Below are 23,696 nucleotides of genomic sequence, written 5' to 3'. Positions count from 1 at the left end.
CCAGCGGCCTGCAAGGAGCTACCCTTACCTCTGCGCGCGCGCCTTGCTGGCCACAGCCAAATCACAGAGATTCTAATTAAAAATGCCGTAAAATCAATTGCTACGCCCTCAAACTCAACTTGTCCCTCATACTTGTCCTTGACGCCAAAACCTAGAGCTACCGAGTCGCAAAGTCACGTGTAAAAGACCAGGGTAGCGACCCATCACCCCACGTGCAGTTCTACCGCCTTCGCCCGCCTTTCTAACCTGCTGACCTAGAAGTTTGCCGCTACGGAACATACTGCCAGGACTTTCCCCTCCATCGCTTTGATCCCATTTGAGGTCTATCACAGGAGCTTTCTTCCATCACCTTGAGAGCTTTGCATCTTCATAGCTCGAAGCCTCTTTCGCAAGAGGTCGACGACATTGTCTCTGCCGTGCGACCCCCTAGACCAGGCAGTGGCGGATTCTCCCTCCCTAAGGCTGATCTTCTCTGTCGCCCCAAGGTAGGAACACAAAGCTCCTAGTTTGCTGTTACGCTGACTAACGAAAACGTCGACTACAGCACATACACGCGCTCTCTCGCCCTACTACTGCCCAAGAGCAAATATCTCTTACGAAGATGGACTCGTCGAAAACCTACAGCGGCCTGGGAAAGCAGGCGATGCAGTATGAGTCACCCGAACAGCTGCTAGACGTTTTCAAGGCTGCGGCGCTATCCGTGACGAAGCTTTACAAGACATCTGCCAAAGCAGAGGCGCGTGCTCGCGCAGACGGATACCAAGATTGCTTGGACGACCTCCTCCTCTTCCTCGACAAGCAAAGCATTGGTTTGGACGACGGCGAGGGCTGGAGAATAAGAAGATGGGCTACGGAGAGGCTCGACGGTCGAGAGGCAGGACATCAGAGCACTGAGAGCGAAGACGAGACCGACAAGGGCGAAAGAAATACCTCCCCCGAGGCTTCTCGGGCTAGTGCTGAACCATCAGCGTCTACATCGGTTCCGACCCAATCTCGAACACACTCACCTCCCGCTGTCGTCCCTGCGCCTCCTATGAACGAAGAACCGACCCATTTTGTCATACCAACACAAGAAGCCTTCACCTTCCACTCAACGTATCCCAACATCGCTACCCTAGACTTATCAGACCCACGACCGCAGGACGTATCTGCTTTCCCGCCGTCATTTAGTTCTAAATTCGGATCAAGTTCTTCAAGGAACGGCCCTCGGTCTTCGCCACATCTTGGCCGGGGGGCAGGGGCGAAACGAAAGATGGACTTTGACGACTTTTTCGGTGGCTGTTTTGATAGCAAAGACCCAGCCGGTAACGGAGCCAAACGCAATCGACACACATGACCACTATCTTCTTGTTTTGTTTTATTTCGTATCATTTTCTACCAGCGATCACCATGTCAATCAGGCACAATATTTCATATACATCGGATGGGAACACAGGGCAACTGCGGGACATGGGAGGGAGGTAGCATAGATATCAAGGGCGTTTTTTCTTTTCTTTTTCTTTTCCATCTGTTTATTTATTTTGGAACAGTTGAATCCACATTGATGGTGTCAGAGTTGAAGGGTTCTCGTCATACATATCTGGAGTTTGTCACGAATAGAAGGAATGGATGGGAGTAATCTAGGTACTAATACCATAATCAGAGCTCGCCTACCAGCTCTGCAATGTCTGGACACAAAGATTTTGCTTTAGGAGGCCATTAACAGTGCACATATTAAATGCAACAATTGTATATAAATAGATTAACTCGATTTTTTCACCCTGTATTAAGTTTACTCATTGATCGAATGATTGGAGGACTCGATGCCCAGCTGAGCTCGTAATCTACTATTTTCAGCTTCGAGGTCCTCTAGCTGCTGTTCCAGAATCTCCATCCTCTCTGTAGCGCCCAATACCACCTCTTCGGATATCTTTGCCAACCTCCATAGACGGAGGACAACAATCAAAGAGCCAATAGACTCGGTAAGACCTCTGGAAAATATATCTATCACAAAACTAGCAACAATGACTGCCGAGTCGAACAGATGAAACCAAGAGGCAAGGAAGCTTTGTTGCGCGCAACACGAGTCAGAAATAGCCCCAAGCAGCGCAAAGGGGAAAACAAAACCTACCGCGGACCAAAGGCAAACAAACATGCAACGAGTTCAAGGAGGAAGAGGCTGCTGAAGACTAGACCTGCGATTTCCAGACTTTCGGTTACATCTTCCACCCAGGGCTCATCCTTCTCATCCATCTCGCAGGCAATCAACTGAATAAAGATATTTGCAAGCAGCGCAGCTACATCCAGTGCCACAATACCCATGACGGCGAAATGTTTTGTGCGAGACTCGAGGAAGCGCTGGCTTGTCCTGCGGCATCGTCGTAAATGTCGGCAGAAGGATGATTCCTGAGAGCGCCTGCGCCAGACGGGCGCTTCATCGCTGTCATCGCCATGGTAAGACTGGAGCAATGGGGTGGACGAGCGATCTGCCATAATAGTTTATATAAAGCGACAGGAGGAACAAAGCCGACGATGGATGGTCAGTATCAAGTATCACGTATGAGGCCTGTCATTGTCAATCACAAGTAGAAGGCTGGGGCGGCTATATAAAGTCTCAGAGTAAAGAGGGAACATACATGCATGTATGCAGCGCTAAGACGTCAGCTGGTTTTTTATACTACTGCTACTGATGGGAATGCATTAATAGTAGGTGCTAAAAGCATTGAGAGGGGCGCTTGTCAGCTACTAGAAATGCCAGCTGGAGATGCTCATCAACAGCAGCATGCCGATTTCCGTCCTCACGAAGCCTGAAGCTGCTGGAGACCGGTTTAGCCGTGCTAGCGACATGCAACCAGTGGCTGCGAAGCACTACCATCTCAGTAAGCTAATGCCTGTGCGGTAGCATTTTATGTAGGTCGCTCTCCGCAATGGCACATGCGCCTTGAAGCGCAGGCTAGGCAGTAACTTGGGCTGATTAGTGGACCGCGGACAGCAGCCTTGCGGGCGGGCAAACTTCGGTTCTGCAGCGCGGCGTCTCGAGGCTCAAGTGACGATTGTCCATCACGAATTTCTTTTACTTACCTTTGTCCTTGCAGAATCATCCCTTCGTTTTCCATTGCAGACAACTCTTGCTGTCGCGTCCGATATCGCTGCAGCCAGTTAATCCAGGTTGGTAGCTTTTGACGTTTCAATTAGTTTTTCCAACGTGAAACCTGAGGCGGTCGCGCTTCAGGCTCAGTTCAAAACGTTATTCCCAATCTGCGCAAGGGGGGCGCATCCTAGCTTTTTTTTTTCTGCCCTTTACGTTCCATTCAGCCTTTGTTGTGTTGCTGTAACAAAGAAATAGCTCTTTTATTTTACTCTGAGCTTAATCTAATCTTTCCTCGCTTGCAGTTTTATCCCATCAGAGACTCTGTCGATTCATTCGGTCAAGCACAATGTCGGACGCAGACAAGCCAGAAGGCATCCCTCAGGAGGAGCGTGAGCCGGAAAACGAGATTACGGCTAGTGAAGAGGTGGGTTTAGCTTTACGCGCGCTCAAGATGAGAGCTCTTACCTGATCGATCTGACACGCCGACCGCTAGGAGGAGATCCAAGCGATGAAGCGCCGAGTCGCAGAGATGGAAGAGGAAGCTAAGAAGCTGCGTGAGATGCAGGCCATACTGGAGCAGCAGTCTGCTGATCTCGCCGATGACAAAGAGTCTGTCGACGCTCGAAGCATTTTCGTGGGCAACGTCGATTACTCGGCCTCTCCAGAGGAAGTCCAGGCGCATTTCCAGAGCTGCGGCTCTATCAATCGAGTCACCATTCTTCTAGACAAATTTACCGGACAGCCTAAGGGGTAAGCATACCTCATACGTTCCCTTCTGGGTTCCTTTCTGCCAGTTTGGAAACATTCAAAGCTAATGACACACCTCCTTACCTTTCTTCTAGCTATGCCTATGTCGAGTTTACCGAGCCCAGCTTGGTGGCCCAGGCCCTCGTCCTGAACGAGAGTGTCTTCAAGGGACGCAACATCAAGGTTACGCCCAAGCGCACCAACATTCCTGGCATGAGCCGCGGTCGTGGAAGAGGAGGTTTCCGCGGTGGACGAGGTTTCCATGGACGCGGGGGATTCCCTCCCCGGGGCGGTTACCGTGGCGGCTACCGGGGCCGTGGACGAGGTTACGCCCCTTACTAGGACCAAGGAAGTGTTTCTCCAAACATGCGATCTGCCCAGAGCAATGGATTGGGTGATGGTCTCTTTGGTATTGGAACTGAGGAGAGATTTATCATTTCTCGCGATTAAACGGAACTTGATTCTTTTCAACACTTTTTTTTTTCTTTTTCTTTTTTCTTGGAGATTTATGGTGGAAATTTTTTCCCCCCTATTCTTTTTTACTGCGCAATTGACGAAAGATATCCGGCATATGGGTTGACATAATTGAGGAGAAGGGCAGAGTGACATGAGTGGAACTACGGCGAGAGATCGGAACACAAAAAAAAAACAATATACGGAAGATAAAGACACTAGTGTTTGCTTTACTATGATGGAAATTTACTATCTATGACCTAGCTTGCTAGGTTCAAGTCAAGAAAGACAGGATCGGATACGGGACAATGAGATTGCGTGTATAATACCGGAATTTCAAGACGGGAAAGGAACTGGAGTTTTAGGCCTTGGTATCGACGCCAGATGGCAAATCGGGTGTTAGATGAGGAAGTAAAATTGATTTCCTTTCTTTGTTACTCTTAGAATGATTCAGACATATCTGTGAGGCGGCATATCTATACGCCAGATCGTATTTGTAAGATGTTGCCATAGCTGATGTATTTGAAATGTATATTTCAATGCCATCAGAACGTAGCTCCAAATCTGTTGCGCAGGATCTGCAATGCCCCTCTATTGATCAACCTATCTATGATGCAAAATTTGGGCGTAAAAGTAATGCCGGATGTCGTCGATAATAGGGCGTGGGGTAGATTGACCTGTTGTATTTGTAAGAGACCCCTCCATCGCAAGTGGCGGTTTTACAGTACAGAAACCGTTTGTGGGATTTCATGCATCGCGTCGAATGGCTTCTTTCCTTTTCCTTGTTGTATTTCTTGTTGTACAGCCTCTTGTTTCTTCAATTCGTCATATATTTGTTGGAGATTTACAATCAAAAATGTGCAGGACTAGATGTCGACCCCCTGCTACTTATACCGCTACGTGGAAGCTTGGAGTGTCCGATCTGACGTAGGATTGGACGACGACGGTCACCAGCACCCCGTTCCCGAAAAGGAGATTCCATTAATAGCAACATCTTAGCGTTAAAAAAAAATCACGATAATACAGTGAACGAGAGCCGTTGGTGATAGTATGGCATAGAATAGCACCGAGCAGTTAGTACATAATATGGAGCAGAGCTGTTCCCTAAGAGGACTGAGTTCTCATCTCTGGTTAGATGTGCCGATTTGGACGACCATGTTTGCGTCTAGAGGTAGATTATTGGTAATCATGCCAAGTGCTGCCCTCTTTTTTTTTTTTTTTTTTTTTCTTCTTTTCTCCTTCTTCTGTTTTTTGTTGATAATGATGACATTGGAGGCGAATGAAATGATTTGACAGATATTAGTCAAGACTGGCCGTGTCTTATTAGATCATCTCGAAGTTTAATACGCTAGCAGATGGAGCACCTTGAGAGATCAATAGTAGTAGTAGGTACCTCGGGCAGAGGCTATGCTGGCGCGATGAATCGCATGTCGTCCTTCCACGCACACGAGTGCCAGTAGAGTCGGGCGCCCTACAGTTGGCTTGTTATGCACGTACTACCTGTAGGGCGTGTTTGCCACGGGTCTTTGCCTCTCGGCGCGTGGTATTACGCTCCCCATGCTCGCGGGCTCTTTTTGATTGAGGCACAAATCCAGGTGCATGTACTGGCTAATACCAACACAGTCCGGGGGCAACACACTGTACGGGAAGCATCAGTGGAAGCAAGCAAACGCTGCGGAGCAGCCTAGTTGGTAGCGGCAAGCTTTCGACGGCATCTGTTTGCCGGCTTCCGCCGTGGTGAGTGTGCGAGAGACAGAAAAAGTAAAAGCGCGTTCTGGGTAAGGTACCCAAGGGATTGCACTCTTTTCTCTCTGCTTCCGGGAAGCAAATCAGCCTCCGACCAGGAGAAAAAGCAGCCACGCTTGTTACTCCATACTGCAAGTCCGTGCACTAGGTATACTACTAGGTTAGTGGAAGCGCATACCGCCTATCCTCCACATGAGGAGGACGACTTCTCACTGACAGAAGCCACGGGGCCCTCTTCCTTCTACAGGAACCGCCCTAGAGAGAGCCCAAGGGCCCTAAAGGAGGCCGCCTAGCAGCTTCTCGTCCCTCCTCCCCACTCTAATCGCCAGCAAACGGCCATCAGCCAGCGCCCCATAGCCGCCTGAGCTGTGCGCAGAGGGGGATTCCACTTGTCAGCCCGCCTTTGCAAACCCGTCTGGATTCCATCTCCTCCATCATCGTCGCAGCCCAGTCCATTCATTGCCCATCCGCCGTTTTTTTTCCCGCTGCCGGCTGCTCACGCCTCCTGTCCTGTCTCGCAATTGTCGCCGCCTGCCAGAGCGCAGGCCTTGTCACGTGCTCCCATCCCGCGCCCGCCACCCAGCCATAGAGCGGGGAGTCTGGCCTGCACAGCCCCAACTTTGCTCAGTCCGCAGCATATCGTCGCTTGGCGTCACTTACAGCGCCGACTTCCTCCTTAAACGTCCACCCCTGGACGCCATCGAAGAAAAGGGTTTGCGCAGGTGTCGAATCTGTTGACAGTTGTGCATTCGAGGAAGCCTGGTGTTGCCGTGCCTAGAGCGCTGCATACACACAAACGACCCCGTCAAGATGGCGAACCGAAACAACGATGCTGGGTAAGATTCACGCTCGTGCCATTTTTTTTTTCTTCGGCCCCTCTGGCCGTAGGCTGTTCAGTCATTTATAATGGAATTCTCGACTAACATACGTCTTGCAGTCGACCCAATCTCCGTATAACAAGTGCGTTTTTTTGTTCAAACCACTCATGTCTAACAAGGTGCTTGGGTTATTAACATGCATCGTCATAGTCATCGCCGCCGATGGCTTGTACAAACGAGATGTCTTCCGTATGTATCTCCCTCCTTCCTCTCGGTTGTTCCTTCGCATCATGCCTCTGTGTCTGCCAACTTTCAGCTAAACAATAACAACAATAGGCTTCCCCGACCCCTTTGCCGTCGCGACCATCAACGGCGAGCAGACCAAGACGACGACGGTGAGCAAGAAGACGCTCAACCCGTATTGGAACGAAAGCTTTGATTTGTACGACCATTCCCTTCTACCGTAACAGGGCAGTTTATATACTAAATGCTGAATTCTGCAGCCGTGTGGATGAGGGCAGTATCCTGGCCGTCCAGGTTTTCGATCAAAAGAAGTTCAAGAAGAAGGACCAGGGTTTCCTTGGCGTTATCAACATCCGAATCGGCGACTTGATTCCAGAAGTCGGACCCGAGGCCGACGGTATGTCTCAGTCACCCGGCCCCTTTATTTTCTAGCACTACTAGTAGCTCGCTAACGCTTAGCACTTGCCAGACCAAATGATTACCAGGGACCTCAAGAAATCGACTGATAACCTCGTTGTGCACGGCAAGCTCATCCTCAACCTGTCTTGCAACCTCAGTACTCCCATTCGCGCCGGCCAAGCATCATCGTCAAATCGACCCACACTTGGAGCACCCAGTGGTTCCAACCTGTCGACGCTATCTGCTCCGGCTGGTGAACGACCAAGTTCAGCCATGTCTGGCCCCAACGGCAACGCGCTCAGTTCCCAGCCGAATCTCGGTAACCACCCTGCCAGCGTCAGTGCCGCGCCTGCCTCTGCGAGTGTCAATGGCTCTACGCGCCCCAACAGCCAGCTGAGCCCGTTCGAAGACGCTCAGGGCCGCTTGCCAGCAGGCTGGGAGCGCAGAGAAGATAACCTGGGTCGCACCTATTATGTAGACCACAATACCCGAACCACCAGCTGGAACCGGCCGACAGCCAACGGAACCGCCGCTGAAGTACGAAACGAACGAGAAGCTGTTACCCAGGTTGAACGCCAGAGACACCAAAACCGAACTTTGCCCGAAGATAGAACTGGTACCAGCTCGCCAACTCTTCAGCAACAGCAGCAAGGTTCTGGTTCTGGTAGCCCCAGCGGCGGCGCTGCTCCCAATGCTGCTCCCAATGGCAGCCACACGGCTATGATGCACACCGGTGCTACTAGCCCAGGCTCCGGTGAGCTTCCTCCAGGCTGGGAACAACGCTGGACTCCCGAAGGACGGCCTTACTTTGTCGATCACAACACGCGTACCACGACCTGGGTCGATCCTCGCCGACAGCAGTTCATCCGCATGTACGGCCAGAACAACACCAATGGGCAAATCCAGCAGCAGCCCGTTTCTCAGCTCGGCCCCTTGCCTAGCGGCTGGGAGATGCGTCTTACAAACACTGCCCGAGTCTACTTTGTGGACCACAACACCAAGACAACCACCTGGGATGACCCGCGTCTTCCTTCTTCCCTGGATCAGAATGTGCCCCAATACAAACGAGACTTCAGACGGAAGCTTATTTACTTCCGCTCCCAGCCTGCTATGCGCATTCTTAGCGGGCAGTGCCATATCAAGGTCCGACGATCACACATTTTCGAAGACTCCTTTGCCGAGATTACTCGCCAGTCTGCTACAGACCTGAAGAAGCGTCTCATGATCAAGTTCGACGGAGAAGACGGTCTTGATTACGGTGGTCTATCCCGAGAATTTTTCTTCCTCCTTTCGCACGAAATGTTCAATCCTTTCTACTGTTTATTCGAGTACTCAGCGCATGATAATTATACCCTCCAAATTAACCCTCACTCTGGTATTAACCCAGAGCATCTCAACTATTTCAAATTCATTGGCCGTGTAGTCGGTATGGCCATCTTCCACCGCCGATTTTTGGACGCCTTCTTCATTGGTGCTCTCTACAAGATGGTCCTGGGCAAGGGAGTCACGTTGGCTGATATGGAAGGAGTCGACGCTGACTTCCACCGATCATTGCAGTGGATGCTGGACAATGATATTTCAGGAGGAATCCTAGAACAAACATTCTCCACGGAAGATGAGCGCTTCGGTGTATTGACTACCGAGGATTTGATCCCCGGCGGTCGTGACATTGAAGTGACAAATGAGAACAAGAAGGAGTATGTGGAGCTTATGGTTAAATGGCGAATTGAGAAGCGTATCGCCGAGCAGTTCCAAGCTTTCAAGGAGGGTTTCCAAGAGCTAATCCCTCATGACCTCATCAACGTCTTTGATGAGCGAGAGTTGGAGTTGCTCATTGGCGGTATTGCTGAGATTGACGTTGATGACTGGAAGAAGCACACCGACTACCGAGGCTACACTGAGTCAGACGAAGTTATCCAGAACTTCTGGGCAACAGTGCGATCCTGGGACGGCGAGCAGAAGTCGCGTTTGTTGCAGTTCACCACCGGTACCTCCAGAATCCCAGTCAACGGATTCAAAGATCTTCAGGGTAGCGATGGTCCCAGAAGGTTTACGATCGAGAAGGCCGGTGACTTGGCTAATCTACCCAAGGCACACACTTGGTAAGTGTTCAACTCCCTTGATGCATGATGGAAGAAAGATGGCTAACCACAAGTATAGCTTCAACCGCATCGATCTACCCCCTTATAAAACTTTGGAAACGCTACAACAGAAGCTTACAATTGCCGTTGAGGAGACCATGGGCTTTGGCCAAGAATAGACGGCGGGTTGGTATACGATGTGTCTCGCTCGCATCACACAGCTTTCTATGATGGTTTCGTAGCATTTGCTTCCCAACAAAAATCCCTTTCTATCCCCTCATTGATAGTGTTTTGATTTTGATTTCCTCATTTGGGTATATATGCTTTGGTTGAAGAGTCAGCAGACAGACATGGTAGGCTTTGGTTTGGCGCTGGCGGATTTTATTGTTATCAGGCAAGATGTGACGCGTTGAGATAGAATGGCTCGCAACGCCGCCTTTAGGCATCGGCAGAAAAGAAAGCAAAAGGGGATGGCAAGGGAGCTGCTATACGATGTCAAATGTGGAAAAGAGGCGGGCCATGGAACGAGAAAACATGCATGGCCATGAGAAATGGATTGTACAAAGTGGGACTGAGCTGGCTGGATCAGCCGACAGATGGGTGATCCAGTTGAGGCGTTCCATTCGTATTTTCGACGATCAAATGCATTCATGAGCTGGCGGTGTTGCGATTATGAATGATGGAGAGCGCAAAGATGAAGATAATAGCTGAAGGGTATTGCAAGATATAGTAAAGCAGGCATGGAATGGAATTTTGACTTTTTTTTTTATTTTTTTATTTCCCAATTGGAATAATTTAGTTGGTTTACTTTTTCATTGTAATAAAGTGAAATTGATCAAGGTTGCTTTTCTCTTACGACAGTATAACACATCTTTTCCAGTTCACTCATGTCATCTGTTTATTTTCTTCAAGTGTGGCTCGTAGTATTGGTACAGTATTTTCTGGCAGATACTCTACACTACACCTCTAACCTCAATGCAGCCCAGAGTGTATATACACAAATTTGGAGAAAACATAGTAAAAAAAAATTAATACCGAGCCAATGTATGATATTGCTTCTTCCTGCGTTTGGGGTTTGACTCAGAATTTCCGTCTTGAAGAATTCCCCCGTCGTGTCCCATGATCGAATAGCTCCATTCCCCTTTGGATAAGTGATTTCTTCATCTCCATACTTTTCAGTACCTCTGTACCGTTCAAATCACGTAAAGCCAATTTCTCCCATCCTTTTCTTCTCGTCTTCTTCCCATATTTCACCTTCATTCTCTTCCCTTCTTATTTACCGCCTGTACCACATTCGGGTAATCTTGGTGTTGCGCATCTTCCTCTGCAGCTGGAAGATTCCGTACATGAGGGCCTCGCTGGTGGGCGGGCATCCGGGGACGTAGATGTCGACGGGGACGATGCGGTCGCAGCCGCGGACGACGCTATAGCTGTAGTGGTAGTAGCCGCCGCCGTTGGCGCAGCTGCCCATGGAGATGACCCATCGGGGGTCGGGCATCTGATCGTAGACCTGGCGCAGGGCGGGAGCCATCTTGTTGGTGAGGGTGCCGGCAACGATCATGACGTCGGACTGACGGGGGGAGGCACGGAAAATGATTCCGAGACGATCCTGGTCGTATCGCGGGGTGGAGAGGTGCATCATTTCGACGGCGCAGCAGGCGAGACCAAAGGTCATGGGCCAGAGGGAGGATTGACGGGCCCAGTTGGCGATGATGTCGAGGGAGGTGCTGCAGAGATATCGTTAGATTTGTGAAACTGGGATTTTCTCTTGGTTTTTTCTTTCATATGTCGTATAGATTGGTATCTGGAATGGATGTTGTAGTTTTTACGTACAGCGCGTATTGGATGACGCCCTTGGTGCCCTCCTCGCTGGGGAGGGGAACTTCCTTGCGAATCTTGCCGAAGCTGGGCGAGTGGGGGGTCAACGAGGTGGCATCCTTTTGAGATGTTGTTGTGAAGGCGGCGGCAGCTCGGAAGGGCATCAGCGCAGAGGCAGGCTTGACTGTAAAATGGAAAATCATTGGCGTCAGCTCATCTGAGTATCAAACGACTGGGGAGGGTTGATTGGGTGGCGTATTCGTCGTTCGTATCGTCTTGGAAAATTTGACGCACCTCGGAGGGCCATTGAGGCCGCAGATCGCGTGGCCGGCAGCATGATTGCTATGTGTGGCGAGCAGCAGAGACTCGGAGGTGGAAAAGGCTTCCTCAACGAACGAGTTCTGTTCTGGGGAGGAAGATTGGGGTGCCGCGGCTTAAGGGAGCTGGGCGAGGCTGGAGGTTTGGAGTTTGGGGAGACCTGAAGGTTAGATCGATGGATTGATTGATTCGCCTCTTTTGCCCCGTGATGTCGGAAATGCGAGGGCGGTGATTGGCTGGGCTGGGGGCCAGGAGCGAGGATTAGCCGGGGAGAGTTTGCCCCGCCGCCAATAGCTATGGCGAACTAGTGCTACATAGAAGCAAGCGCGGCTACCCTAGAGCGAAGCGTCGGTTTTGGGCAAGTTAACCTATGTATCATTTATGACACGATGAAGATGAAGATTAACGATGTGAATCAACTGTATTGGAACGGAACTATCCTAGATTAATGGAATGAAGCGCAAGCAAAGACTATTGTGAGAAGAAGCAAAGGCGTGCTGTTCTAACCAGGCTCTTTGATTCACGCTGCTCTTAGCATTGCCACTCAAATAGATGACATCAAGACAACCCATTATCACATAGCCTATATGAGGTTTAGTCCAGCAAGAATCGGAAATCATAAACATAGATGCAATAATATCAACTCGACCGAGTAAATAATGGAAACTGCCTCTGTATACCCTGGCTACTTTCCATCCTAGGCTAAAGCAGGGCTTTTCAGCTTTATCATAGGTCAATGGCTTAAGGAATATGGTTGGTGATAGCTAAACCTTGTCGTGAATATCATCGAAGAGATCAGATATCCTCATTACATTTGTCAGTTCGGGGGAAAAGCTAGCTATAGCTCACAAATGAGTGACGCCTTGTTTTACCTTTATTCGAATTACAGCTCCCATCTACTCCGTAGACCTTAGTCAGATACAACCAAACCCCAATCATGCCATCTGTGATACAGAACAATCACACAAGCAATGCTACGCCCGGCCCTAGTATCGTTCCAGTCCTAACCCCGAGCGCCCCCGACTTCTAGGCACAGCTATCTCATAAACTTTGGACCTTTTGCGAATCCCCCCCCCTTGACGCTGATGAAGTCACACTGACTTCACAGCAGCGCACTAGTTTGCTTGGTTTACCATTAGCAGCAATTTTGCCCAGGTAGGATTATCAGCTGAAAACGAATATTTGACCGGTTTTGGGAAACACAAAACTCTTAATTAGGCCAGTAGTATTAATACGGAGCTTCAGTTTTCGTCCACAAGTATATAACTTTCAATAAATTCCCTTCACTTCATGTTTTTCAATTAGAGATAGCTCCAAGCTCTCCTCTCTCACAAAGCTCTGCTAAGGCTCTACTACTAAAGCTCTTCCACAGCTGCTCCATCTCATACAAGATATTCAAAGAGCTGCTTGACCTGTTTATTCACTACACACCCTGTCAGCACTTTCAATAAAAAGATTCAACAAATAGAGATATTACACTCACCCATCCAATCGTAATTCTGAACCAATCAGGCTTCCTCATCTCTCACAAAATGACATCCTCCCTCCCCAAGAGCTACAAGGCCGTCGTTCTTACCGCGCCAAACTCCGGCTTCACCATCCAAGATGTGCCCCTGAAGCACCCTTCCGCTAGCCAGGTCCTCGTAAAGGTCCTCGCCTGCGGCGTCTGCTGGTCCGACATGGAGGTTGGCTACGGCCACTTTGGCGACGTCTTCCCGCGCACACCCGGCCACGAAATCGTCGGCGACATTGTCGAGCTCGGCGCCGACGTGAAGAACCTCTCCGTCGGCCAGCGCGTGGGCGGGCCGTGGCACGGCGGGCACGACGGCGTGTGCAGGGAGTGTCAGCGCGGCGAGTTCCAGTACTGCAAGAACGAGGTCATCAACGGCGTCTCGCGGGACGGCGGCTATGCCGAGTACGTGCTGCTGCGAGCCGAGGCCGTCGTCCGGATCCCCAAGGAAATTGAGCCTGCACAGGCGGCGCCTCTGCTGTGCGCCGGAGTCACCGTCTTCAACGGCATCCGCAAGCAGAGAGTCGAGCAGGGCCGGCTAGTCGCCGTGCAGGGCCTCGGCGGCCTGGGCCACTTGGCCATCCAGTTCGCCAGCAAGATGGGCTACGAGGTCGCCGTCCTCTCCCACGGCGACGACAAGGCCGCCTTCGCCAAGGAGCTCGGCGCGCACCACTACATCAACACTTCCAACGCCGATTCCGCCGCCGAACTGACCAAGCTCGGGGGCGCCTCCATCATTGTCCAGACGGCGCCCAACCCCAAGGTGGTCGGCGCTCTTGTGGACGGCCTCGCTCCGAACGGCAAGATCCTGAGTCTTGCGCCCGTCGGCAACGTTGAGGTGAGCACCGTGACGCTGATCATGAAGGGTGCCAGCGTGCAGGGCTGGGCGAGCGGCCATGCGCTGGACAGCGAGGAGACAATTCAGTTTGCCCTGACGCACGGCGTGAAATGCATGGTTGAGAAGTATCCATTCAGCGAGGTCGAAAAGGCGGTTAAGAGCTTGGAAGCTGGCAAGCCGCGGTTTAGGAACGTCTTGGTTATGGAGTGAGGGCGGGCGATGTTGAAGGAGAAAGGAGGAACAAAGCACGTGTAAGTGACGAAAAGTGCGGCATAGCGAATTTGGGAGGTGCAGGCCATATACTTGGAACAGCAAAGAAGCTCTGCACAACCTACATTTTGCAGTCAATTTTTGTAAAATTTAATGAGTAAAAAATCCAATAATACGAACAAGAGTGATCAAAATCTATGCCCATTTTATGGCATTGCATTGAGTAGAAATTTGCACGTAAATGATTCAGGTTAAAGGTAGCAGGCAGCCTTTACAGCTGAGCCATGTCTCAGTACATCGGATTCTCCATGATTCTCCACCAGCCCGCCGCACTCCCAGCGCATCTTGTCCTCAGAGAAATGGCCATGATTTTCGTTTTCCTCCGTTATCCTTTGTCTCACGACCTTCTTGGTAGATTCACACAAAGCGTATCAATCCTTTGAAGCTAGAACCGCACTCGACTTCACAGGCTAAAAACAGTCCCTTACGCTGTGGGTTCGCCGGGCACCGGGTAGAACTGCTCGGTGGGTGCGGTGGGTCGCGGCGCCGGCGGCTCGCCGTGCCAGACGGTTGGCGCGCCAGGGGGGCAGACGACGGCGGCGCAGATGCAGTCGCTGGCGGGGATGTCCCTATCGCAGGAGATTGAGTTGATTGAGATGTCGCAGCAGCAGCAGGCGTCTTCAACGGGCGGCTTGGGCCCGTGGACGGGAGGGCGGTAGGCAGAGGCGCCCAGCAGCAGCATGGGGACGATGGCAAAGACAGCGGCCTTCATGGTTCTTGGTGTTTGCTTGAGTGGTTCCGTTTGTTTGGTCGAGGGTGTCTGTTGGTTTGCCGTAGGGAGAGAGAGAGGCGGGCTCGTTCGACCTTTATTCCATGGTCAGTTGCTTTCAAGGGAGGCAACAAGGGATGTCTCATGACCCAACAGCCAAAAAAAAAAAAAAAAAAAAAAAAAGCCCGGGGCCACCTACAGCTTCCTTTGCTTGTCTCGGGTAGATCTTGCTGTGTTTCTCTTTCTGGAGATCAGAGCTGAAACAAAAACAGTCGATGCGAGTTATTTGGGCGGCTGAGAGAGAGAGAGAGAAAAAGGCGATTTTATGGAGGATTTATTGAGGAATAATAAAAAAAAGGAACACGGGTACAATAGAAGAGCCCCTGCCCCAGTGAAGCCCTGTTAATTTCTCTCGACCTGATCTCGCTCATACCGTGGCACCGTGGCGCGCGATTCAAGACGCTCACAATGTATATCCGAGGAGGCACAACGCACGTGTTGGCCAGAGCTCCTTCCTTGCGTCTGCGCCGCGGCAAGCATCTTTTCACCACTCATTCTTTTCTTTTGATCATCTAGGCAGAAGCAGAAAGAAAGAGCTTCCCCTCTCTTGCCCGTCTTCTGAATTTTCAAAAAGAGCAAATTTTTATGTAAGTCGTCATCCCTGCAGTGACTCAGCCCTGTTTGGCACTTTCGTTTCTCTTGGCTCTGCTCCTTTTTCTTGTTCTGTGCAACTCTGCTTCACAGCCCGCATTCCAACCAACGCCGGCCATTCACCGAGAAACTGTCTGCGTGCTCTTTTCCATTGCTATTATTTCGTAATACATACTACTCATTTATTTTCTCAAGTCTTTTTTCGTCTGAAACTACTTGTTACCTAATCTGTACTCGCACCAGTTGCAAACAGCGGCACGGGACATCGGGAGGCTCCTGCAACGGGTGCCTGTCTCGCCTAGCTTCGCCAAAGAGGTCCAAGGTCCTGGTCTCGACTTTTGCCTTGGATAATAATCCCCTCATACATACGAAACTGAACTGTACAGTACATAGTGCATAGGCATATTACCTAGGAATAGTAGGCAGTTAGTAAGGCTCTTAGCATGCACGCTGGATTTGGTTCTCAGTCGTCTTGATGCTGAACTTATGGATCGATCTCAATGCAAGAAGAGGTAAAAAAGAATTACAGTAAATGTCCGGTTTTTACCTGTTAAGTTCTGCATAGATTATTACATAGTATAGTATAACTAATTTAGTACTCTGTCTTGATCATTCGTGAATCTGAAATCGTTTATGCATAATATACATTGATAAGGCATTAGATTTCGTTATATAACATCAAAATACTGAGGTGAGTTGATTCTGTCTTCTAGGTCTCTCCACGCCTTTTCGTCTGTATAACATTCTCCCACCAACTGGAAAACTTTCGAACTTTGGCCGTTGCAATTCTCGTCGACGTCCCTAAATGCGAATGGAATTGCAGCACCCACACAAATGTAGATTTTGTCGTCAATCTTAGCCCCTTCAGGCCCAATGCCCATGTACCCTGTGTCAGTGATAAAAAAGCGACGGGAGTGGCAGTTCTTTAACACAAATTGGACATAGGCCCTGTAGCTGGGAGGCTGGTCCTTTGCTGCAAGATGGAATGGAATATCTGTGAATGGCAACGCAAAATCTTCAGTGGCTTGTGCAGAATGCCTTTCCGAAGCCATTTGCCTGACACTGGATTCCCAGCTCAGTGCAGATACGTCGCCCTCTGGCGCTTGCTTTATTTTGGCCTCCTTCTGGACAAATCGAAAAATTGCACTGGCATATCCAAATCCAGCGGCGCCTATGACTTTGTGGAAAATATATTCATTTGAGTCATCGCCATGGAAGTTGAGAGGTACGACGTTTGCCTGTCTCCTACCAACTACAGCATCATCCTGTAGTAGAGACTTCCACTCATGTAATGGAAACTGGCCTTGGCCGGCGAGATATGGCGACCCGACTTTTGTAATCTTGCCACATGCGTAGCCAGCTATACGTAATCTCGCGGATACTTTCATCGTACCGGGAGTTGGTTCATCCAAGATAACCTGTGGTGATTTAGGATTCCCCGCTCGCTCTTCGAAGTTATAAGGTCTGTTTCGTGTTACGCGCATAGACGTCCCAAGAATTTCGCGTCTGGGTTGGACACTCCAGTCTGGTACCCATGATGGCAGACCATCAATCGTCGAACCCCCCTGCACAGCACTGAGAAGATTACAGCCGCTATCAGCCATGAGGGCAAGGGCGCAGTCCGTATAGACTTTAGCAACTGGATCTTCATATCGTGGCTTGAGGCTGAATTGCTTGTCTGGCGTGCCCAGCAACGATAGCATGCTATAGATCTTATCTCGGGGATCTGTTGCTTCGCAATGTCTTGCTTGAATAAGGAGTTTAAGCATCGGCGGTAGTTCCTGGCGCTCTATCGGCGAGACTTTAGGGTCAGAGACTACAAATGGCAGCTGTTGTAGCCATTTGTTGTTTGTGTTCCAACCACTGAAATGCTTAATTGTCGACCAGGGCAGTGTTTTGTTTCCGCAATAAGCTATGCCAGTAGCTGGTAGTACAGCTTCTTGTAAAACCCATACTCTTGTAAACCAAGATCGATGGAAGAAGCTGCTTAATGCTCGAACCAATGGCGCAGATTTTATGTAGCTCAGAGAGTTTGTATCTGAAGACGGTGTAGCGCATTCTATGATAAAGTTAATCGCTTGCTCGCTGTCCTCTGAAGCCTCGCCGAGGTAGATGGCAACGTTTGTGGCACTGGAGTAAATCGCAGCCATAAGAGACACTTGGTGATTTCTTTCCACCAAATTCGATTGATCAATGCTCAAAGCGTCTATCCATAAAATACGTGGACGGTCTTGATATCGTAAGCGACGAAGGGCAGAGACACAATTAGAAGTTACAAATAATTCTCTTGGTCGCTCGTGCTTGTGAGATTTAATAAAGACAGTTTGGCGGTCACCGGGGTCTCCCCAGGTATATGATACTGCTTCATAAGAGATGTTTGAATGAACTTCAGCAATCAAAAGTTCACATATAATTGAGTTATCGCTTCCCGGCTGGAGAGAGACGAGACGTATGTGATTTGGCGTTGGAAGACATGGCCCGGGATATGCAGAACTGGCTGCAGCATTTGTGTTGAGATCTCCCATTATCACTCCGTATTGGCGGCTTCCAGTAAAAATATGTAAACTATGGTCTCATGAGTCTTGCCAAGTGCTGCTCGTTTTCTAGTGATCGAATGGTACCAGCCTGGCTGTAATACCTGAATCCAAGACTGATTTACCTGCTACAAGTACGTTGTGCGCAACATCAGTGAGTTTTCTGAGTAATGATGCAACGGAAGCGATGAGCGATCAATTAAATTAGTATCTGGCTCCAAAGAAGAAGAAGAAGAAGAAAGAAGAAGTGTGCGAAAGGCGCTTTGAATCGTCCCGGTTCTAACAGCATTACAGGTCTTGGTGCCAGGTAGTAAGGTTCACGGCAAGGCTGACTCTGCCAATTACAACTGCATGTAGTGATTAGGCACCAACGGTAGTAAGAATATACAAGTATATAGCAGCAGATCGACTAACATGTGCCAGCTGTGCGACAGCCCCATAGTCTCACTATGTAAACTCTGATCAAAGACGTTCGATTCTGCTTGCAAATGGATCTTTGTGATGACTGTCATGGTTTTGCCGTTGCCATCTCTGGGAGGCTTGAGCGTTGGCCAGGCCTAAATTCCTTCTGAAATGCCGCTAGGCGAGGGGCAGGTTCACGAGGCTGTTACCTCTGCAGAATGATGATGTCTTACTATATCTTCGACAACCTGGATGTTGGTGTGGTAGCATAATCTAAATGCTATAGAATATTCTACGGGACATCTAATTCTATAGATAATCCACTTTCACACGTACAATTTGTTAGCTCATCTTCCGAGGATGATATCGAGATATCACTGTGAAGAGACCCTTGGTAACTACCTCACCTACATACCTAGGTATTCCTGACAGATGGTCCATGAAAGACTTAACAATACACATACCTAAGGTCTCCCGTTGCCCTTTCCGGAAATGTATGTACCACACCACAATTGCCAAGTGACGACGGCCCAGAGGCATTTTTGCGTTCATCAGCCCTTTGGTCAAGACTTGCTTGCAGGAGCACGAGTCGTGTAAAAGTACCATGTCTGGAACCCATGTCAACGAAACTTTGGGCCCGGAACTTCCAACCCATCTATTAGATGTCGGTGTCGCAAACTGTGAGTATATTTCTCTTATAGAAATTAGTGTCCAGCACGGGAATTTATGCGCCCTTGACTACTGTTAGGGGTCCAAAAGGTACGCAGACCATGATCACCCACTCTTGATTCTATTAGCTTGGTTTGAATGGTAAATTGTATTGAGGCCGGAGCTGAGCTGCAGCACATATCCCCTTTTTTTTTTGTATGTATGTATATTATATACAGAAGGAAAACAAAAGAAAAACTACCTTTCTCCCAGTATGAATCATACATTGATTTGGAACATAGAGCAAAAAAACCCAGCTACACCTACGCCAAGTGCCATGACCATCGCAGCGCATCATTTTGATCCATCAAGTTTGCCAACATGATATATAACAAGAAATTGAAAAGAAAACCAATCAAAGCAAAATTTTCCCACGTGAAACGCACGCAGATCATGATCTGGTTCCGGGAAGGGGAAGGATGGGATACAGAGAGTTGCTCTCCTTAGACTGGGGGCGTTCATTGGTAAGTGGGTTCCTGGACTTGCCGTCAAGGTCCATGGCGTCGACATCCTTGCGGATTCTACCAATGTTGGGATACTCATCTACATAGTCTCTGCGCTCCAGGCGTCCTCGGATGTAGTCGCGAAGGGCCTCAATCACCCGCATATTTTCGACCCATCTTTCATATTGCTCTTCTCGCTCACGAGTACCGTCACTGACATCTGATGAATCAGAAGATGGAGACCCGATCGATGGCGCAGACTCGCTTGCTTTAGGAGTCGTTGCGCCGTTCGCCTCGCCAGAGGACTGTAGCGGCGGTGACGGCGGTGCGGCACGAGCCCGTTGGAGCATACCGCCAGAGTAGCGACGGCGCTCGCCAGCGTCAAAGCTAGGACCCAGAGTTGCCGTAGTAGACTGGCCAAATCCATGGCTGACGGTAGGCAGACTGGTGGGGAGGCTGGGGTACATGACTGATGAGACAGTCGAACTGTGGCGAGATTGCGGCGAGAATCCTGAAGAGGCCGAGGGGCTTGGTGAATGGCCAGAGGAATAGGACATGGCACTGGAGGGTGGTGTCACTGCCGGAGTGCCGTTGGATGAGATGGCAGTCAGCGGTGAGGCCATGTTAGCCGCCGAGACAGGCTGGTAGCCATCAGTGCCGACATGCATGCCAGCCGGGCCTCGGTGAAGGGTGGGAGGTGATGGGGTGCTGCGGTATCTAGCAAATTGGCCGTCATGGGGGTGAATTCCGGCAGTAGCATGGGCAGCGTTCTCGTAAATGGTGTCTTGCATCTGACCTAGGAGATGGTCGATCTGGATGAGATCTTTTTGCGTCCTCGCATTAGGCATAGGCAGGTAGTACTGCTGCGCCAAAGGGTTCTGGCTGGGTACAGGGGCAGCGTGGACCACAGCATGGCCGGCTGGCTGGGCAAGATATGGTTCCGTGGCAGTCATGGGTCCGTTGGACATGGCCAGCGCGCCGTGGAGAGGGAGCAGGGAGCGGCCGATTTGGGCATACGAGGTCGGGTCGACCTGGTGGCGTTTGGCGCTGCCGAAAAAGTCGTCAACCACATCGAACGTGCGCTTACGTTCATAGCCAGCTGTGTAGCCAATCTGTTGCTCACTGCGGGGTGCAGTGTTGACATGCTGCTGGTTAAAGTAGAGTCCATAATTCGTCGACGGCTGAGGAGCGTAATAGCCGCCGGGTTGAGGATAGCCAGGGACAGGGCTTCGCATCTGCCCATTATGGTCGTAATAGCTAGGGGCTAAAGGTCTGGTTAACAAGAGTGAAATCAACCTATAAAGGAGCCACTCACGCTTTGGCACCTGCGGTCTGTAGTTCATACCTGGTGGGTTATCCTGGCCGGGCCTGGAAAGGACCGAGTCATCGGCATGAGTCTGTAGACACAAATATGTTAGGAGAGTCTCTTTAGTCGATTGACGGACAAAGGGTGGATAAATACCTTGACGTGCTTCTTCAAGTCCTGAGGTCGTTTGAATGACTTGCCGCAGAATTCGCACTTGTGAGGCTTAAGCGGAACGTGAACACGGATATGTGAAGTGATGTGATCACGCTTAACGGTGGTGGTGCGACAAGAGTTCCACTGGCAAGTGAGGCTCAGGTTGTTTGTGCTTTTGCGGCCAACATGGCGCTCACAGATGTGTTCCTGCAAGGCGATTGATTTGGTTAGCATGCATAATGCGAAGAGCACTGGGCGAGTTTATATAAGCCTGTAACCAGGAAGGGTAACCCTGAGATTGAGATTGAGATGCTCTTCCATCGTAAGTGCAGTCTCTCCTCTCCCTCTTCTGCCCTCCTTCCTTCGTGATTCGTATGCTTGCTGCTGCTTGCTTCTGCTTCTCATACTTACATAGAGTGTCTCTGCATTGGTAAACTTCTGGTTACATTGGTTCCAGCGACAGACGAGTGCTCGCGGCGTGTCTAGCGAGTCGCCGAGCGTCGGCGAAACCTGTGCACTGGACGAGGTGCTGCCACCATTGTTGCTGATGCTGGTGTTGGTGGCTGTGCTGGTGCTGCCATTGGCGCTGGTGGTTGACGATGCGTCTGCGGGCGATGCCGACTTCTCGAGGCCTGGAGACAGAGCCTGGACGGCTTCGGGGACCTGGGCCGACATTTTCGGAAGGGCTGTCGAATGGTGGGGCAGTTGAACAAAAAAGGTCAACCAAAGGCTGCCGCGATCTTTCGGGGAGGGGCCACAGGCACTCTGGCGCAGGAAGGGCCGAATTTGCAAAGGTCGAAGAGATGCGATGCAGCTTCCACAAGGCAACGGGCGGTGTTTTTCTTAACTCTCCTGGAGATGGAGGAGGTCACGACACTTAAAAATATAGGATTATGATCGGGGGGAAAGACTCGCGCCTCTTGGAAGGCGATTCTGGGGGCAGTTGCTCCCTTTACATCGTCACAAAGGCCTGGGCAAGCAAAAGAGGGCCAAGCGGAAATTCTTGGCGGTCTTGGCATTTCTTGGCGTTGCTGAGCTAGCGCATCGGATGGAAAGCAACTTAGCGGCTACCTGGAGATCTCATACTGTCGGGCTGCAGCCCCCCGCGCTGTTCTCAGCACCGCAAAGTACCCTTTAGGTAGCCACTAACAGGCGAAACCCACCCCAGCGCAGGTGCGCATACGATGCCAAGAAACGCCAAGACTTGGCATCCTTGGCGCGATGCCCACTCATCGCCTTCCATTGGCTCTAGGGCCCCAGCAGCGACTTTGGCGGTCCCTTTGGATGGCCGCTCACGCCGCGACTTTTACGTGAAATGGATGGAGGATGCACATGTCTGCAGCGTCGAGCTATTGTCGGCGTCGTCTCGCTGTCCACATCGCTGCTGTCTCTTTTATGAATGCGTATGTGTATGTGTGCGTGTATGTGTGTGTGTGTGTGCGTGTGTCTATCTCGCCTGGCCTTCTTTTTATGCTTGACATCATCTTCATTATCGCCTTCGTTGTAGTGCGTGGCGGTGCTGCTTGATTCTTACAAATGCCGTGTGTGAACCTTCAGACCAGGCTGAGGTGATACAGACGGAGACCTACCTGTAGATTACGGATGAAAGAAGCAAAACATAAAGGGAAGAAAAAAAAAGTTAAACAAACTCGGTTCAAACGGCACAGGAAGAATAACACGGGATGGGCCTCCTTGTTTTTCTCGTCTAGGAAGAGGCCGCCCAACGGATAGCAGCAGATATTGCTCCCGCCCTGCATGCTGCGGCTGCTTGTATACGTATTTGCGTTAAAGGGAGGTAGGTATCTGATACTCCTACATCCTACACAGTATGTACATACTTTGATGCTTTTGCAAATAAAGACTGGCCGATTGATTGATTGATTTGATATGATTTGCCCTGACTCGACCGGAGTTCGGCGGTCACGCGGCCACTTGTTGCGTCGAGGAGACAAAGCCGCGTATTTGATACGTCTCGGGCTGTGCTTGTCCTCGCTCTCGTTCGTACGGAGTAATTTGCAACAAGCTCTCCGCTGGCCTATACTCTACTTGTGCGTGTTTGTATGCGGAATCAGGCCCTCCGTGCCGTGTGTTTGTGCCCCTTGGCCAGCATTGCGACGACTGTCCAAATCCAACGGCATTTGTTCTTGTTGCCGTAGCTGCCTCCCCCAGATGCTGCTTGATCGTTTTACCCCCTTTCTTCTTTTTACTGATACATGCTGCTGAGGGCCAAGATACTTGTATTCCTGCTAGTACAGAAGAGTAGGTAGATGAAAGACATGAGTCACTTCAGATATCCATTATGTGAGTTATACCATTGGCACTATACTATTGCACAATTGCAGCTATACTGAACTGTTGCCACTCCAGCATTGCCATCTTTCTACTGTAATGGTATATACATACACCCGCCAAGTCGGATGCACTCCATTATGCATATCCCGCATTCTTGAATCAAGCTTTTCCCGCCCTGCCGCGGCCC

The 23,696-nt window shown here is 50.2% G+C and overlaps 9 protein-coding genes across 9 annotated transcripts; 4 read left to right on the top strand and 5 right to left on the bottom strand.

The window, feature by feature from the left end:
* Positions 1 to 42: 42 nt before the first annotated feature.
* TrAFT101_004150 (uncharacterized protein) lies at positions 43 to 1,763 on the top strand. Its single transcript, XM_024907254.2, has 3 exons — positions 43 to 192; positions 259 to 485; positions 545 to 1,763. The coding sequence occupies exon 3, from the start codon at positions 602 to 604 to the stop codon at positions 1,334 to 1,336; it is 735 nt and encodes a 244-aa protein (XP_024766070.1). The 5' UTR covers positions 43 to 192; positions 259 to 485; positions 545 to 601; the 3' UTR covers positions 1,337 to 1,763.
* Positions 1,721 to 2,829, bottom strand: TrAFT101_004149 (uncharacterized protein). Its single transcript, XM_024903003.2, has 3 exons — positions 2,616 to 2,829; positions 2,111 to 2,545; positions 1,721 to 2,045 (listed from the first exon to the last, which is right to left on the bottom strand). Exons 2-3 carry the CDS (start codon positions 2,470 to 2,472, stop codon positions 1,772 to 1,774), a joined length of 636 nt encoding a protein of 211 aa, XP_024766071.1. The 5' UTR covers positions 2,473 to 2,545; positions 2,616 to 2,829; the 3' UTR covers positions 1,721 to 1,771.
* A 194-nt stretch (positions 2,830 to 3,023) lies between these two features.
* Positions 3,024 to 4,733, top strand: PAB2 (poly(A) binding protein Pab2). The gene is made up of 4 exons (XM_024898799.2): positions 3,024 to 3,147; positions 3,373 to 3,494; positions 3,564 to 3,820; positions 3,913 to 4,733. Exons 2-4 carry the CDS (start codon positions 3,417 to 3,419, stop codon positions 4,157 to 4,159), a joined length of 582 nt encoding a protein of 193 aa, XP_024766072.2. The 5' UTR covers positions 3,024 to 3,147; positions 3,373 to 3,416; the 3' UTR covers positions 4,160 to 4,733.
* A 1,298-nt stretch (positions 4,734 to 6,031) lies between these two features.
* On the top strand, positions 6,032 to 10,409 carry RSP5 (NEDD4 E3 ubiquitin-protein ligase). Its single transcript, XM_024903103.2, has 8 exons — positions 6,032 to 6,176; positions 6,264 to 6,852; positions 6,954 to 6,976; positions 7,045 to 7,083; positions 7,171 to 7,276; positions 7,338 to 7,474; positions 7,547 to 9,578; positions 9,637 to 10,409. The coding sequence occupies exons 2-8, from the start codon at positions 6,827 to 6,829 to the stop codon at positions 9,734 to 9,736; spliced, it is 2,463 nt and encodes an 820-aa protein (XP_024766074.1). The 5' UTR covers positions 6,032 to 6,176; positions 6,264 to 6,826; the 3' UTR covers positions 9,737 to 10,409.
* A 32-nt stretch (positions 10,410 to 10,441) lies between these two features.
* On the bottom strand, positions 10,442 to 11,846 carry TrAFT101_004146 (uncharacterized protein). Its single transcript, XM_024910464.2, has 3 exons — positions 11,670 to 11,846; positions 11,391 to 11,559; positions 10,442 to 11,284 (listed from the first exon to the last, which is right to left on the bottom strand). Exons 1-3 carry the CDS (start codon positions 11,710 to 11,712, stop codon positions 10,834 to 10,836), a joined length of 663 nt encoding a protein of 220 aa, XP_024766076.2. The 5' UTR covers positions 11,713 to 11,846; the 3' UTR covers positions 10,442 to 10,833.
* Positions 11,847 to 12,976: 1,130 nt separating this feature from the next.
* Positions 12,977 to 14,455, top strand: TrAFT101_004145 (uncharacterized protein). The gene has a single exon (XM_066127084.1). It carries the CDS (start codon positions 13,226 to 13,228, stop codon positions 14,249 to 14,251), a length of 1,026 nt encoding a protein of 341 aa, XP_065983192.1. The 5' UTR covers positions 12,977 to 13,225; the 3' UTR covers positions 14,252 to 14,455.
* Positions 14,456 to 14,735: 280 nt separating this feature from the next.
* TrAFT101_004144 (uncharacterized protein) lies at positions 14,736 to 15,937 on the bottom strand (the record flags this gene model as incomplete). Its single annotated transcript, XM_066127083.1, has 2 exons — positions 14,736 to 15,115; positions 15,895 to 15,937. 2 exons carry the CDS (start codon positions 15,935 to 15,937, stop codon positions 14,736 to 14,738), a joined length of 423 nt encoding a protein of 140 aa, XP_065983191.1.
* A 271-nt stretch (positions 15,938 to 16,208) lies between these two features.
* TrAFT101_004143 (uncharacterized protein) lies at positions 16,209 to 18,784 on the bottom strand. Its single transcript, XM_024907256.2, has 2 exons — positions 18,620 to 18,784; positions 16,209 to 18,552 (listed from the first exon to the last, which is right to left on the bottom strand). The coding sequence occupies exon 2, from the start codon at positions 18,194 to 18,196 to the stop codon at positions 16,340 to 16,342; it is 1,857 nt and encodes a 618-aa protein (XP_024766079.1). The 5' UTR covers positions 18,197 to 18,552; positions 18,620 to 18,784; the 3' UTR covers positions 16,209 to 16,339.
* Positions 18,785 to 19,416: 632 nt separating this feature from the next.
* On the bottom strand, positions 19,417 to 22,112 carry TrAFT101_004142 (uncharacterized protein). Its single transcript, XM_066127082.1, has 4 exons — positions 21,629 to 22,112; positions 21,221 to 21,424; positions 21,104 to 21,155; positions 19,417 to 21,022 (listed from the first exon to the last, which is right to left on the bottom strand). Exons 1-4 carry the CDS (start codon positions 21,890 to 21,892, stop codon positions 19,707 to 19,709), a joined length of 1,836 nt encoding a protein of 611 aa, XP_065983190.1. The 5' UTR covers positions 21,893 to 22,112; the 3' UTR covers positions 19,417 to 19,706.
* Between the last annotated feature and the right edge of the window lie 1,584 nt (positions 22,113 to 23,696).

Source organism: Trichoderma asperellum, chromosome 2, assembly GCF_020647865.1.
Source record: "Trichoderma asperellum chromosome 2, complete sequence".
Lineage (NCBI taxonomy): Eukaryota > Fungi > Ascomycota > Sordariomycetes > Hypocreales > Hypocreaceae > Trichoderma > Trichoderma asperellum.
This window is presented reverse-complemented; position numbering and strand designations above follow the sequence as displayed.

Excerpts from the sequence above, each read along its gene's own strand:
- TrAFT101_004146 (XM_024910464.2), bottom strand. The coding sequence starts at position 11,712 with ATGCTGCCGGCCACGCGATCTGCGGCCTCAATGGCCCTCCGAG. Across the intron at positions 11,560-11,669 it reads GGCCTCAATGGCCCTCCGAG|TCAAGCCTGCCTCTGCGCTG; the intron begins GTGCGTCAAATT and ends TCCATTTTACAG. Across the intron at positions 11,285-11,390 it reads GGCGTCATCCAATACGCGCT|CACCTCCCTCGACATCATCG; the intron begins GTACGTAAAAAC and ends ATATCTCTGCAG.
- TrAFT101_004145 (XM_066127084.1), top strand. The coding sequence starts at position 13,226 with ATGACATCCTCCCTCCCCAAGAGCTACAAGGCCGTCGTTCTTACCGCG.
- TrAFT101_004142 (XM_066127082.1), bottom strand. The coding sequence starts at position 21,892 with ATGTCGGCCCAGGTCCCCGAAGCCGTCCAGGCTCTGTCTCCAGGCCTC. Across the intron at positions 21,425-21,628 it reads CCAATGCAGAGACACTCTAT|GAACACATCTGTGAGCGCCA; the intron begins GTAAGTATGAGA and ends ATCGCCTTGCAG. Across the intron at positions 21,156-21,220 it reads ACTTGAAGAAGCACGTCAAG|ACTCATGCCGATGACTCGGT; the intron begins GTATTTATCCAC and ends TTGTGTCTACAG.
- TrAFT101_004149 (XM_024903003.2), bottom strand. The coding sequence starts at position 2,472 with ATGGCAGATCGCTCGTCCACCCCATTGCTCCAGTCTTACCATGGCGAT. Across the intron at positions 2,046-2,110 it reads TTGTTTGCCTTTGGTCCGCG|CTTCCTTGCCTCTTGGTTTC; the intron begins GTAGGTTTTGTT and ends CGCGCAACAAAG.
- TrAFT101_004143 (XM_024907256.2), bottom strand. The coding sequence starts at position 18,196 with ATGGGAGATCTCAACACAAATGCTGCAGCCAGTTCTGCATATCCCGGG.
- PAB2 (XM_024898799.2), top strand. The coding sequence starts at position 3,417 with ATGTCGGACGCAGACAAGCCAGAAGGCATCCCTCAGGAGGAGCGTGAG. Across the intron at positions 3,495-3,563 it reads AGATTACGGCTAGTGAAGAG|GAGGAGATCCAAGCGATGAA; the intron begins GTGGGTTTAGCT and ends GCCGACCGCTAG. Across the intron at positions 3,821-3,912 it reads TTTACCGGACAGCCTAAGGG|CTATGCCTATGTCGAGTTTA; the intron begins GTAAGCATACCT and ends CCTTTCTTCTAG.
- RSP5 (XM_024903103.2), top strand. The coding sequence starts at position 6,827 with ATGGCGAACCGAAACAACGATGCTGG. Across the intron at positions 7,475-7,546 it reads AGTCGGACCCGAGGCCGACG|ACCAAATGATTACCAGGGAC; the intron begins GTATGTCTCAGT and ends AGCACTTGCCAG. Across the intron at positions 9,579-9,636 it reads CTACCCAAGGCACACACTTG|CTTCAACCGCATCGATCTAC; the intron begins GTAAGTGTTCAA and ends CCACAAGTATAG.
- TrAFT101_004150 (XM_024907254.2), top strand. The coding sequence starts at position 602 with ATGGACTCGTCGAAAACCTACAGCGGCCTGGGAAAGCAGGCGATGCAG.